This window comes from Papaver somniferum, chromosome 5, assembly GCF_003573695.1.
Source record: "Papaver somniferum cultivar HN1 chromosome 5, ASM357369v1, whole genome shotgun sequence".
Lineage (NCBI taxonomy): Eukaryota > Viridiplantae > Streptophyta > Magnoliopsida > Ranunculales > Papaveraceae > Papaver > Papaver somniferum.
This window is the reverse complement of record NC_039362.1, coordinates 151399945-151412821: the sequence shown is the minus strand read 5'-3', so window position 1 is coordinate 151412821 and position 12877 is coordinate 151399945. Positions and strand designations below refer to the sequence as shown.

Here is a 12877-nt window from a genome sequence, read left to right as displayed (position 1 = left end):
ACTTTTCAATTAACTTCGCATTTGTTTATTGATATATTTCAAGGTTTAGTTGTTTAGTATCAAGCAAGCTAAAATTAGTGATTTTGTGAGACGAAGAACAAAACGAGATTAGAGGACATCAAAAATAGTAGTCTACTCTACTCAAGGATGTAGCAAAAAAAAGTATCACGCATACCTGGTGACTTTATGAAGAACATGGAAAAATGCTTGCACTACCCCAAATACAGAGGACCGGACACCTCTTCATTATCAACATTAAAATGAGAGATTGTTTATGAAAACAGTTCTCTGCAACGAAAAAAGTTTCCACGAAAAAAAGTCTTCTCTCTTTCTGAATTTCTGAATTTGGCCGCGCGATTTTGACCGTCGTGAGATTAGGTTTTCGCAGGAACTCCGTGGGTTCATCCTACGACAGTTATTGGATTATTGAAAGGAAACTGCTTTTGAATGTTAAAAATAATAATAATAAAATAAATAATACAATACGGTGTTCAAGATGAATTAGTTCCCGATGTTTTCTTACTACATTATAGTTTTCCCCGTTAACAAAAATTATGACCTTGTGTTATTTCTCTTCTGCATTACATTGTTTTATCTATATGATTGAAATATCACGAGTATTTAAAGAACCTACAAGACATGTTCTTGTGAACTCGTATCTTGAAATTACAAGATTTGTTCTTGTTGGAGTTTGGTTCTTGTACAATCGGATAAATGCTAGGTTGACTTTGATTTACAATGAGGAACAAAGATTTTATAACTTCAGAGCTTGTTTTGTTGAATTTGATTGTTCTTGTTTGAATATAAGTCTTGAGTATCTTATTATCATGTTTACGGTCGAGGTTTTTATTTACTTGATTATGAGTTCGTTGTAGGATCTATGAGTATGACTATGGTCCAAAGTATGATAATAGGCTAGTGTTTATAATGGTTTAACACAATATGGTGTTCAAGATGGATTAATTCCCGATGTTTTTTTGCTACATTATAGTTTTCCTCGTTAACAAAAATTATGAAGACTTGTGTTATTTCTCTTTCGTATTACATTGTTTATCTATATAATTGAAATATCACAAGTAGTTAATTTACCTAGATAGTCTTATCTCAATTATAAAGAACCTACAAGACTTATCTTGTGAACTCGTATCTTGAAATTACAATACTTATCTTGTTGGAGTTTAGTTCTTGTACAGTTCGAATAAATGGTAGATTGACCTTGATATACAACGAGGAACAAAGATCTCATTCTATAGATCCATGGGTATTAAGTGTACAAGTAAATGTCCATAGAGGTTGGCAAACGGTACCCTCTCATTTTTACCAGTTGGTCTAAAGTTCTTCAATCTGTCAGCACCCTGCTCTTTTCGTAGCAAAAAAAAAAGAAAAAAACTAGAGTTCGCACCATTTGGTATGAATTGATGAACCGAACAATTCATAATAGACTTCACCAAATCCGCTTCAATTATATCCCTGTTGATGGTGAATTTTTGACAAAGGGTAAAACAATCATTTCAGGTGAATTTTCATACCAGTAGTAAAATAGTAATTTACACATCAAGGGCAAAATGGTCATTTTGTATTCGGAGTGGAAGGTCATATTCATCAAGTCATGGACCAGGGGAAAATAGTCATTTTACCAAAATTTGATCTAAAAGGGCATAACGGTCAGTGTGGAATTTTTTCCACAATACTTGATTGTCAAAAAAATTTAGTGCTATGTTCCCCTGCTGAACTGTTAAAGAACGCGCAATCGGGGGATATAGAAAAAAGACAAAAACGAGATTTAAATAGTAAAACAATGTCACCCCTTATCCGGTTAATTTATACAATTTCTAATCTACCCCTAACTAATCATGCTTAATAGTTAATTATAACTAGCTAAGTTAATATATTAGTATAAATCATTATCATTGAATTTGTTGATGCAACAACATTAAATCAAGATATATATGATCATGAAGGTTTAGGTGAAGAACCAACCAAGAAAACTAAACAAGTTGAACATACAAGTGCTCCAATTACTCATGTATAGGTATTAATGTATTGAAATTTGATTTCTTTTCATTGAATTCGTCATTGTTACTCCTGAAAAACTCAGTGCCGGCATAGTAAAAGTATGAATACCATGCCGGCAGGGACCAAATCGGCATGGTGTTCATACTTTCACCATGCCATACGCAATATCTCCAAATTTTGAAATTGTAGTCTGCATTTTAAATATAAAGAATGCTCCTTAAGTATACTACCGGCACAGAAAGTTCATTATCGAGCATGCCTGTAATAGTGCCGGCATGGTACATTGCTTAACTTGTTGGGCCGGCACATGATGCAAATTAGAAACTCGAGTTTTTTTCACTTGGCTATCGGCATTGACACATTTCTATCGAGCATGCCGGCAATTGATAATTTCGGCATGGTATTCATACTAAAAACAGTGTCAGCATAGTAAAAAGGCATGTGTTCATACCAAAACTATGCCGGTATTAACTGAAACTGAAAATTTTCAGTCACAATTTTTGATTCTAACCTAAACGAATTCTTTTAAACCAAATCGATGATTAGGTTTCTTTCAAGGGCATATTTATATAATAAATTAATCGTCGAACAAATTTTTGGAACAACGATGAAATCGTGTTGGAATCGATGATTGAGAAAATAAAAATCTAAAAGAGGAGCCGGCAGAGAAGGAGAAGAAAACAGAAAATATTAAAGGGTATTTTAGTATTTACATACCAAAAATCACCCCTTACCAGAAACTTTTGAATTCGTATCCCCCAATTATACGCGTTCCTCTTAAAGCTTACCTAACATCCATGTTATTCTCAGCTGAACAACATAGATTCACTAAAGTGTATGACTAAGATATGCATGAAGATATCTGATCAGGAGCATCACAGCTATGCCAGCAGGACTGGGTAGTCGCCATGCTACTTATAAAAATAACAAATTTAACGATTTCGTGTTAACATAAAAAAAATTACTTATTTCATTCAATTTTGTGTCAATATAGGAAATGTGCTTATTTGACCCAATTTTGTGTCAACACACAAAATTTAATTATTTTTCCATGGCGCAAGCATGATATCTCGATTCCTATTGGTCGAGACTAAGCCTAGCCAAGCAAAGAATCAAGCCATCCCTTTCCAGGTTAGTACAAAACCTTATTTAGGGTTGAGATTGACGAAATTATGAATTAGGGTTAAAATATGACTGACTAGGTCAATCACGGAAGGGATCCGACCGTGCTACTTGGCCGACCAATTTGACAGGCTTCATGCCTTCTTTGATCGACCAATCAGGTCTCACAATAGCTACCTGTCATCCCTATTCTTAATCGATCAATCAGGTCTCATGGTGACTACCTGCCGCCCCTCTTTCATTCTGACCAATCAGGTCGCTTAAAACTTAACTGACAAGCTCCCAATGGCTGACCAATCTGACAAGCCTTGCGCCACCTATGACCGACCAATCAGGTCTCACTAAGCTCACATGTCGACCCTTTTCTATTCCAACCAATCAGAACGCTCGAAGCTTACCTTACAAGCTCCCAATGGCCGACCAATCATATCTCCTCAACCTAGTCGGACAGCTGGGATCAGTTGGTAAAGAACTTATGTATGAGCTGTATTCCCAAAGTTTTGTATGGTTATCTAGTATAACATACTAAAAAATCATATCAATCGGATGGACGAGTTAAAAGGTACATCCTAAAGAGAAAAATAGGTCATGGCTGAAAACTGACAGAATTCCTCTTGAGTTTTTACTATCGGGCTACTTTCACTTCCTAGGCGAGATCAAAACATAAATCTTCTCATGCAGAAAGATAAGAAATTCTATTATGATCATAAAGGTGTGGTCAACCATCAAAATATGAGTTCGTATGAAGAATTTACAGCAGTTTTAGTGAAGGGTCTCACATTTGAATTTTCTTACTACGAAATTTCACGAATTTTTTCATATATTAACATAAATTTCCATTCACTTTTTCATTCAAGAGGTGTGTTAATGCAATTATGAGACCATATGTCTTGCTACATATATGTGACTATTTCCATACTCATGTATCTTTTTCTCCGCTCTTTCATGACCACCCATCACCTCTCGTTGATATCATGAAAAGGGGTGCTTGACTTACTCAATAGCCACATTCGACATCACACGTTCATCCAAGCATGTCAACACTCATTGACACGGATGAACTCTCACAACTTCCTTAAGACTCTCAAAATTGTGACATGACATACTCTCACAACTCGTCATCCTCATCAGTTACTTGTGAAGAGTCATGCAGGTAAACCTCAGTCAAGTAGGTAACCCTAGTCATGCAGGTAAACCTTAGTCATGCAGGTAAGCCCTAGTCATACAAGTCACATTTACAACTAAGTAGTATTTTCTACCAAAACACTCGAGACATCAACAGTGTCACAAATGGTGGGATGTTCATCAGGGTATTAGTCCGGTGGTCTATGGCAATGCGGTGTGCACTTGACCTATTATGAGAAAGTGTCAGGAAATGCGGACAATTAACAAGTGAAGGAGTATTGAGTATGCAACCGTCCAGTCTTCCCTCCATGATGGGGACACAGTTTCATCACTTTCACACGATCTCTACCTTGTCACTCCTCCACAACTTCCACTTCCTATGAGATGAGGGTGTACATGCATGATTACACATAAATAGATTTTTTGATCTACTTCTGAACAAGCAATCATATCCATTACACAAGTATCCAGAACGCATAGAACACTGCTTAACCTTCAAGCAAGTTCTACATTCGATACACGTTCATACACCTTCACCTCTCACAGAGTCTATCCCTCTGATCTCAACACTTCCTCGGTTTCCCTCCCTGAGACCAATTCTTCTCCTTCCTTTGTGACCGAAGCAAGACTGGAACAACCATTTCTTGGTTTAGGTTATGATTGTACATATTGATCTCTCGAATCTAAAATACTCATGTGCAGTATGTTTGTTTACGATTTAAACACGTTTCTCATCAACCCACCCCATTTTACCATTTTCAACAGAATCAGTTTTTGCCCTACTACAATCCCAACACCGCCTATACAAAACGCCTGAAAGTCTATTTGCGTCAGGCGCACTCTCACCATCGAGATCAAACACTACATCTTTAATTTAATCAACTCCTAGAATGACATCCACAGCAAGACTTTGAACAACGGTAACTTTTTCATGAAAAACATTGAAAACTTCTTGATCTATTATCGTTGCACCACCATTGAATTTCTCCAAATAGTATTACAAGATATGATCGTGAACAACAGCAGATTCCTCCAATGTTGTACCCACATCAGTAACTAGGTTACAAACAACATACTGGTTTCTTCGTATCCTAATGTTGTTGCGGAATAAACCAGCATTACGGCCCCCCTCCAAGACCCATGTAGTTCTCGCCTTTTATTTGAGCATAGTAGCCAGGTCCTAGCTTGGTTAACCTCTGACAATGCATCAGCTAAACATTCAAATTTGCTCTCATCTTTGGGGTCCTCGTCAAAGATAGCTTGCGCCATTTCAAGATGCAATTCAGCTCTTATAATATTACCAATACCGAAAACAGATACACTCCACAACTTCATATCCACGTTCGATTTTTTACGCTAACCAACCAACCAACAAAAACGACAAAGAGAAGGATAAAATCAGCACCGTTTTTTTCTTCTTTTTTGGAAGCATAATCAACAAAGTTTATAGCAAAACATTTAATAACCTGGCTCTTGTAGCAGTCTGGGCGACATAAGTCTCTCCGCCTAAGGCCCATACTGTACTACGAAAATAAAATACTGGCCAACCCCAAATCGCGTCATTGATCCTGCGATACCGATTATATTCTCAAGGGATCCGCATTAGATTAGCCACGACCGCTTTCCACTTTCGTCTTCGAAAGACTTCTCTCTCTAAAGATTTCACACAAACAAACAAAACCTCATTAGCAAATCCATTTTCATTCCGATCCGAATTCTGAAAATAAAACAAAACCAGAAAAACATATTATTAGGGTTTCATATCATCATTGGTTTCTAGAATCATTCTTCTCTTCTCTATACTGTTACAATTTAATACTAGAAGCTCCAGAAAAATTGGGGGATTTAAATTGGTGATGGGGTTAAATTTGATCCCACACCGATTAAATTTTTGTGAAATTAAATTGTAATTATAATGAAAGATAATAGTAATTCATTCAGTTCAAATATATTAGTAATGGCAGCTCCAAGGAATGTAATTAATGACGGTGGAAGACCACAAAGAGATGAAGAAAATCTGCTGTTAAATGAAGATTCACCGACTAGTAAGAAACCAATTGGGGCGAAACTAGAAGGGAAATTTCCATTAACAAGATGGGAATTAGCTGCTGCCATTAGTGTTTTTCTGGTTTTCTCGATTGGTCTCATATCTATTTATTTAACTATGCCTCCTGCTCAATATGTTAATATTAAATTACCTCGCTCCATCTCAGATCTTCGAATTCTCAAGTAAGTTTTTACTCCATCTTTGGATTTCATTATGTTTTTCATTTTTTGTATGTTGATTTTTGTTGAATAAATTGTGTTTGAGCTAGATTACAAAGTGCATTATTTTTCTTGTGATGTTACATACATTGCACTGTAAATTCACCTATGATGTCTGGATTTTGTTAGTGTCATTTTTAGGAAATTTATTGGAGAAATTTGTTAATGTTAATATGTTATAGGAGTAAATGTAGACTTTGAATTCGAAGGAGGAGTGAGAAAGAATTTCTAGTACTTATTTAGCTTAAGTCGAAAAAATAAAAGGAAGCAACCTCTCTTCTGTCTAGGATTAGGTTATTTAGGGCCTCTATTGTCGTGTTCATATTGGAGTTATTCTAATCCAAAACTTCTAAACTCCTAGATAATTCATTTGGTATGCGCACTCTTTCTAGAATTCATGTGGTAACTCTTCCAAACCCCTGAATTGAAATATTACTCTTTAAGTTGCAACAAACTGTGATAACTTTAGAGATGAAGCCTTCTGCGTGCACATCAGCATAGAGGTACATCCAACATGAAACAAGGCATTTATGATTCAGTTCATCAGTGTCCCGAACTTTGCTTATAAAGTTTCTTTTCATGTATTTTACAACTGGAGTATATACTATTTAGAATCTCAACTGCAATGTGTGGAATATAGATATTGGAGTGGATTCGCTTTTTGGTACAATACTTGGTTTTTGAGAATGTAGAATGCAGTTCCTGTATTTGTTCACTCATTATTTCTTCCTCTTACTAGCGTATACATTAGACTTTATACATAGGAGTGATTCTTTTAATTGTTGTCATTAAGGTTGATTGTTTGAGGATTTGTAGTCGTTTGTTATCAAAATCGGAATTGATAGTAGTCTTAGAAATAATTATTTTCCTATGTTGCTGGAACAGATTTGGTAAAGTCATGTTTGCCTTGCTTGTACTTTAAACTCTATTCTACATATCGTCATATCCAGTTTAGATAAGTTTTGAATGTTATTTGGTCCAGTAAATATATCTTATTATACGTTGGAGAAATGCGACATGTGGTTAGAAACTGGAATGTACTTCAGAACTTTTGAGCAATTCCTTCCTCTTTTGAATAAACAGAATTTCCTGCGTAAGTAATGTCATTGTGAATCAATCCCTAAGGAAAATTTTGGAAACAGACTAGAAGGCACTTTGAAATAACCGGTGAATGTTATTACTCTTTGTGGCATAACTACAGTAGCTGATTAATTGGTTATTCAGAATAACACCCCAACCTTGGAAGAAAATTCATCTGATCTTTGAAGTTTGAATCTGCATACTGTTGGTTGGTAAAACGTGATCTTCTTAATATAGTCATGGACATGGTTGAACTCCTATTGCTCCTTGAGTTTCAGCCTACTTATTGTTGACCTATAAACAATTGATAGTTTTATAAGAAAGAATCTGGACCTAGGAGGATCTTTAAAACCTGATATTCCCTCTTAAGATTCTGAGTGTCCACAATCTCTACTCTAGTTTGACAAAATTATTGGTCTTGATTCTCTGTCTATTAGTATGGGTCAAGTTACTTGTTGTTAGCTTATGTTTTCATGCTTGTACTGATTTTCCTTGTTTCCAACTGTTATATCCAGAGATCATCTTGGAGCATATGCAAATGAGTACAAAGCTCAATTTATCCTAGGTTATTGTTCTACTTACATCTTCATGCAAACTTTCATGATTCCTGGAACCATATTCATGTCATTGTTAGCTGGGGCTCTGTTTGGTGTTCTTAGAGGCTTGCTCTTGGTTGTCTGTAATGCCACTGCTGGGGCATCATCCTGCTATTTTCTGTCTAAACTAGTTGGGAGGCCTCTTGTCAACTGGCTATGGCCTGAAAAGTTAAGATTTTTCCAAGCAGAGGTATGCTTTTGTTATATTAATCTGGTGCTTTCACATTACATTCCATCCTCATCTAGCATGTTTTGAGTAATTTGCAATTTATGCATAAACAGATAGCTAAACGCAAAGACAAGCTGCTGAATTACATGCTTTTTTTGAGGATTACTCCAACCCTTCCCAACACATTTATCAATGTGGCTTCTCCAATAGTGGATATACCTTTCCATGTGTTCTTTCTGGCAACATTAGTTGGTCTTCTGCCAGCATCTTATATAACCGTCAGGGTAAGTGATTTAACTTTAGATTATTTGACAGTTGTTACCTGATTTGTAACACCCTCAATTTTGTCTAATAATATCATTCCGTTTTAGTTGTTAGATAGCTGTCTACCACGGGGTTTACATTTGCAGGACATTAGTAACTTTAATACATGCTTGATCTTGTACTACTGGAATTGTGGCATTGTAAATGCTAAGCACGCTTTCCTGCAAGTGTTGGGCTGCGTTCACTACTTTTAGGCCAGAAACTTAACAGCGAGCATAAGGCACCAGAAACTTCATTTTATACTTTTGGAAGAGTCAAGCCTTAGTTACTGCAACAAACTTAAAAATCTTCTACGAAAGTTAAACTTCTATCTGTCAAAAGTTAAATACATCCTAATACCAGAGAATATTTATTTTTTTGATTGATTCAGTAATATCTTGCCTTGTAAAGTGATTATTTTTAGGTACCTGCATATGGCTTGGTTAGCTGTTTTGGTTAAATATTGTGATCTGTTATAGGAATTTTCAAATGCTTTCCTTATCTGCATTTTTTTCATTGTTTCCATTCTGCTAATCCGTCTTAACTTCATTGGTTTTTGTATTTTGTCAGGCTGGCCTTGCTCTGGGGGATCTTAAGTCTGTTAGGGACCTATACGATTTTAAGACTCTGGGTGTGCTGTTTCTTATTGGATTTGTTTCCATAGCTCCAACCATTCTTAAGAGGAAGCGAACATATGAGTAGAACATTTTGTGTCAGTTCATGACGATAAGATTCAAAAGAAGCAACAGTATAACTTCCTGGTTAGATACTATAGTTGTACGGTCTCCTGCGACCGACAGAACACCATAGACGAGCCTTCCTTTAGGTATCCTGTTAAATTTTTTGTCCTGCCGCAAATTGGTCATCGTAATGTGGGTCTTTTGGGCTCACCGTGCTTTAAGTTTAAATCATTTTTTTATAATGTTTTTTTTTTTTGACATTTGGGAGGTTGAAGAAATTTAACATGGCAGGCCGGGGAAGATAAAACTATATGTTTCCGGTTTACAAATATTAATTTATTATAAGATGATAATTTTTCTTTACCATTTTTAAGGATCTTCTTGGACAAGAAATGCCAAACCAGCCAAGACATTTAAGGTTCCAACTTCCAGCTATATGCCTATATCACAATCTCAAAACACCATGTGGTTGCTACTTGAGCAACAAACATTTGTTGATGCTCCAAAAAGATGCAGAGCCATGCATCTAGGGGTGGACATTTAAACCTCTAATTGACACTTCTAGCCGTTTGACCTGAGGAGTTCTTCAAAACTGGCTGAAGTTTTGGAGAAGTCTGCTATTTCAGCGTTTGGTCCAGTATATTTTCCATTTGAGAAGGGCCTTATTGTGGAAGTTAAAAGCTAGTGCCTAGAAATTACTTAACAGAACCAAAATTATATTCATCAGCAAAAAATGAAGATAAATTCAAGTGCAAACTAGTTCGTACAAAATAATAATTACCAGATCTCCAGTGAGTTCAAAAAACAAAAGAGCCTTCAAAAAGCAAAAAAGCCTCTATTTTCAAAGTAAAGTAAAGAAAGATGAACTAGATTTACATTCAAAGAGAAAACGGTCAGATACAACAAGCCTATGAATCAGATGCAACTGCTGGAGAGTCTGATGCGATGGAATCGAGTGTAACAGCTGGTGAGTCTTCATAACCGGTGATGCCCGTTATCCTTATCCTTGTGTTTGGCTACAACACCAATAACATATTTTCTGTCAGGACAGGCACTTTCGAGCAGAAATGTTTTTATCCAAATATACATAACCAAACTACTTCTGGTGTCTATAGAACAAAATATTATTTGAAAAGGAGAAAAGACAGCTGATAAACTTTGGCTGTGCATGTGGTTTGTAGGTGAACTGGGAGCTGGAAATCATTGAGCATAGAGGTTTCTAAGAACACTAAGCTGGTTACTGATGTTGTGGGTAGTTGAAGTACCACAGAGAAAATATTTCGGGTTTTGATCCCCAGGTAAATGGACAGTTACTAAAGGGGATCCAGAGTAGTTAGTTTTCTGGTAGTTTTAGAATTTTAATATAGATGTATGCTGAAAATGCAATCCAGTTACTAAATGTTAGTAAAGAGATACGGTACCTGTCTGTGACCAATGTTTCTTCGGTAATTCTTTTTCTTCTTGTACTTGAACACGATTACTTTATCGTTCAATCCCTGTGTTTTGGAAGAGAAAATTCAAATGAGTCTAGGGTACGATGGGAAGAGCAGAAACTGCTTAAAAGTCAGGAAGCAAAACTTATTTATTTTACCAGATCTTCAACTACTGCATGTACAACGGCATTGGGCACAACTGGCTTTCCGATATATGTACTTGTTTTTGTTCCGACCAGCAACACCTTGTTCAGTATGATCTGCATCGACAAATTAAAGTCTTCAATATATAAGCATCATTTCAGATTTAAATTGAAAGTGGAGCAGGATGCAAATGTGTGACTTTAACCTGGAGCCAACATATAAATCTTTTATTGGTCAAGCTTCTCATACAACAAACAACATTTCAGTATGCTCATATGATTAGAAGACCCCTAAAATATGATACTATAGAGCGGAGGGAAATGCAACTGCGGGGCAAGTAGCCCCAGATTGTGACTATGCTGATTATCTGATGGATTGTAATACATGAAATAGCATAACACATGTGTGATAGCAACAGAAGATTATTCTTGATAACTTTCTACATGGTTTCTAGCTGTAAATGAATACTTGTAGCACGCAAGAACAAGGCAACCATTGCCCTTCAATGAATTTCCTCCACTATTTTAACAAATATATAAAATATCCTTCGAAACCAGAAGCAAGGCGGTACCCTTATGACAACTTCAGCCAACAAAGAACTTCTCTATTTATCCTCCTGAATCAGGACACGTGCCTTTTATTGATCAAACCATACGACATAACAATCCCATTACAGAAACTCATTTGAGAGACTTCTGAATTCCCCCGAAATCCCCTAAGTGCTTAAGTTTCAAGTACTAAGACATTAGTTATTCATATCTCAACTATTTATTCACTTGTCTCGGTGGCATAGCACAAACGGTGTACTGCAATACAGGTTCATTAAATCACAGACGAGTCTTTCCACCGTCATGCTACTATTTCAATCCGTCTCCTACACAGGCCTTTACATTTCTTATAACTCAACAGAATGCCTCTAAGCTAAATCCCATTCAGAACTCCGATTACGTTGATAAGGCTTTTGATTACTAATCAATTATGTAAAAGACAACAATTACAGACTTATTTACTGCAAATGCCTGATGAGTGGTGACCTAGAATTGAAACAAACTATTATTTCATAAAATTCAACAAATCAAACAAATTACAAATCCAAGATAGAAACATGAATGAATGGCGAAGATAACTTTACCTTATCATTGACATTAGCTCCTTTAAGCCTTTGTGTAGTCAGAAATCGACCAGGAAAAACAATATACTGACGACCTCCAATCTAAAATCAAAGAAACAACACAAACCCACTTCATACAACATACTTAAAACTCCAAAACCAAAACCAAAAGAAACAAAAGTCATTACTCACCATGACAACAGCGAAAACCCCTTCAGGTTTTGCAATTTCATCACTAACTTCGACGATTGGAGCTGGTTCAGAATCAACTTCTTCAGCTTCCAAAACGGGTGCCTCAGCTTCAGAGTATCTAGTAATGAAAGAAAATGTAGAACTCCTAGAAGAAGAAGAAGGAGAGAAAGATAATTTCTGGGAAGAGAAAGTTGGAGTGAAGAAATTGAAAACGGGTTTTGATTGAAAAAGATTTTGTTTCTGAGTTGTTCTTGAAATTGTTGTTTTTGTAGCTGCAGAAGAGAAGAAGCTTAATGTAGTAGCAGATGCCATTATCAAGTGTTTCCTGTGTTTCACTCTCACTCTCCTTCCTCCGAACCCTCTCCTTTTAAGTCCCCTTCCTCTCTTTCTTTTTTCTATGAAGAAGAAAAGAAATTTTATCCTATCCGTTTTTAATTTTGAGTGACTGTTTTACCCCTATTCTTCACTTCTATACACAAAAACACCTCATTTCTTTCACCTTTTTTTTCCATCTTCATAGCTACGGCCTACGGTAAATTGGTAGCAGTAAATTCTTCGTAACTGATGGTAAAAATTTCGTGGTGGCTCGCCATTGAATAGAGAATATGGGACAAAAGAATCCGTGACATTCACAGCCTAGA

At 36.2% G+C, this 12877-nt stretch overlaps 2 protein-coding genes across 2 annotated transcripts; one reads left to right on the top strand and one right to left on the bottom strand.

Annotated features, from left to right (window-relative positions):
- The first annotated feature begins 5839 nt into the window (after positions 1-5839).
- Positions 5840-9722, top strand: LOC113283199 (uncharacterized membrane protein At4g09580-like). The gene is made up of 4 exons (XM_026532374.1): positions 5840-6492; positions 8124-8394; positions 8487-8657; positions 9247-9722. The coding sequence occupies exons 1-4, from the start codon at positions 6179-6181 to the stop codon at positions 9376-9378; spliced, it is 888 nt and encodes a 295-aa protein (XP_026388159.1). The 5' UTR covers positions 5840-6178; the 3' UTR covers positions 9379-9722.
- A 348-nt stretch (positions 9723-10070) lies between these two features.
- LOC113283198 (50S ribosomal protein L21, chloroplastic-like) lies at positions 10071-12638 on the bottom strand. The gene is made up of 5 exons (XM_026532373.1): positions 12237-12638; positions 12066-12146; positions 10948-11049; positions 10778-10852; positions 10071-10372 (listed from the first exon to the last, which is right to left on the bottom strand). Exons 1-5 carry the CDS (start codon positions 12546-12548, stop codon positions 10265-10267), a joined length of 678 nt encoding a protein of 225 aa, XP_026388158.1. The 5' UTR covers positions 12549-12638; the 3' UTR covers positions 10071-10264.
- Between the last annotated feature and the right edge of the window lie 239 nt (positions 12639-12877).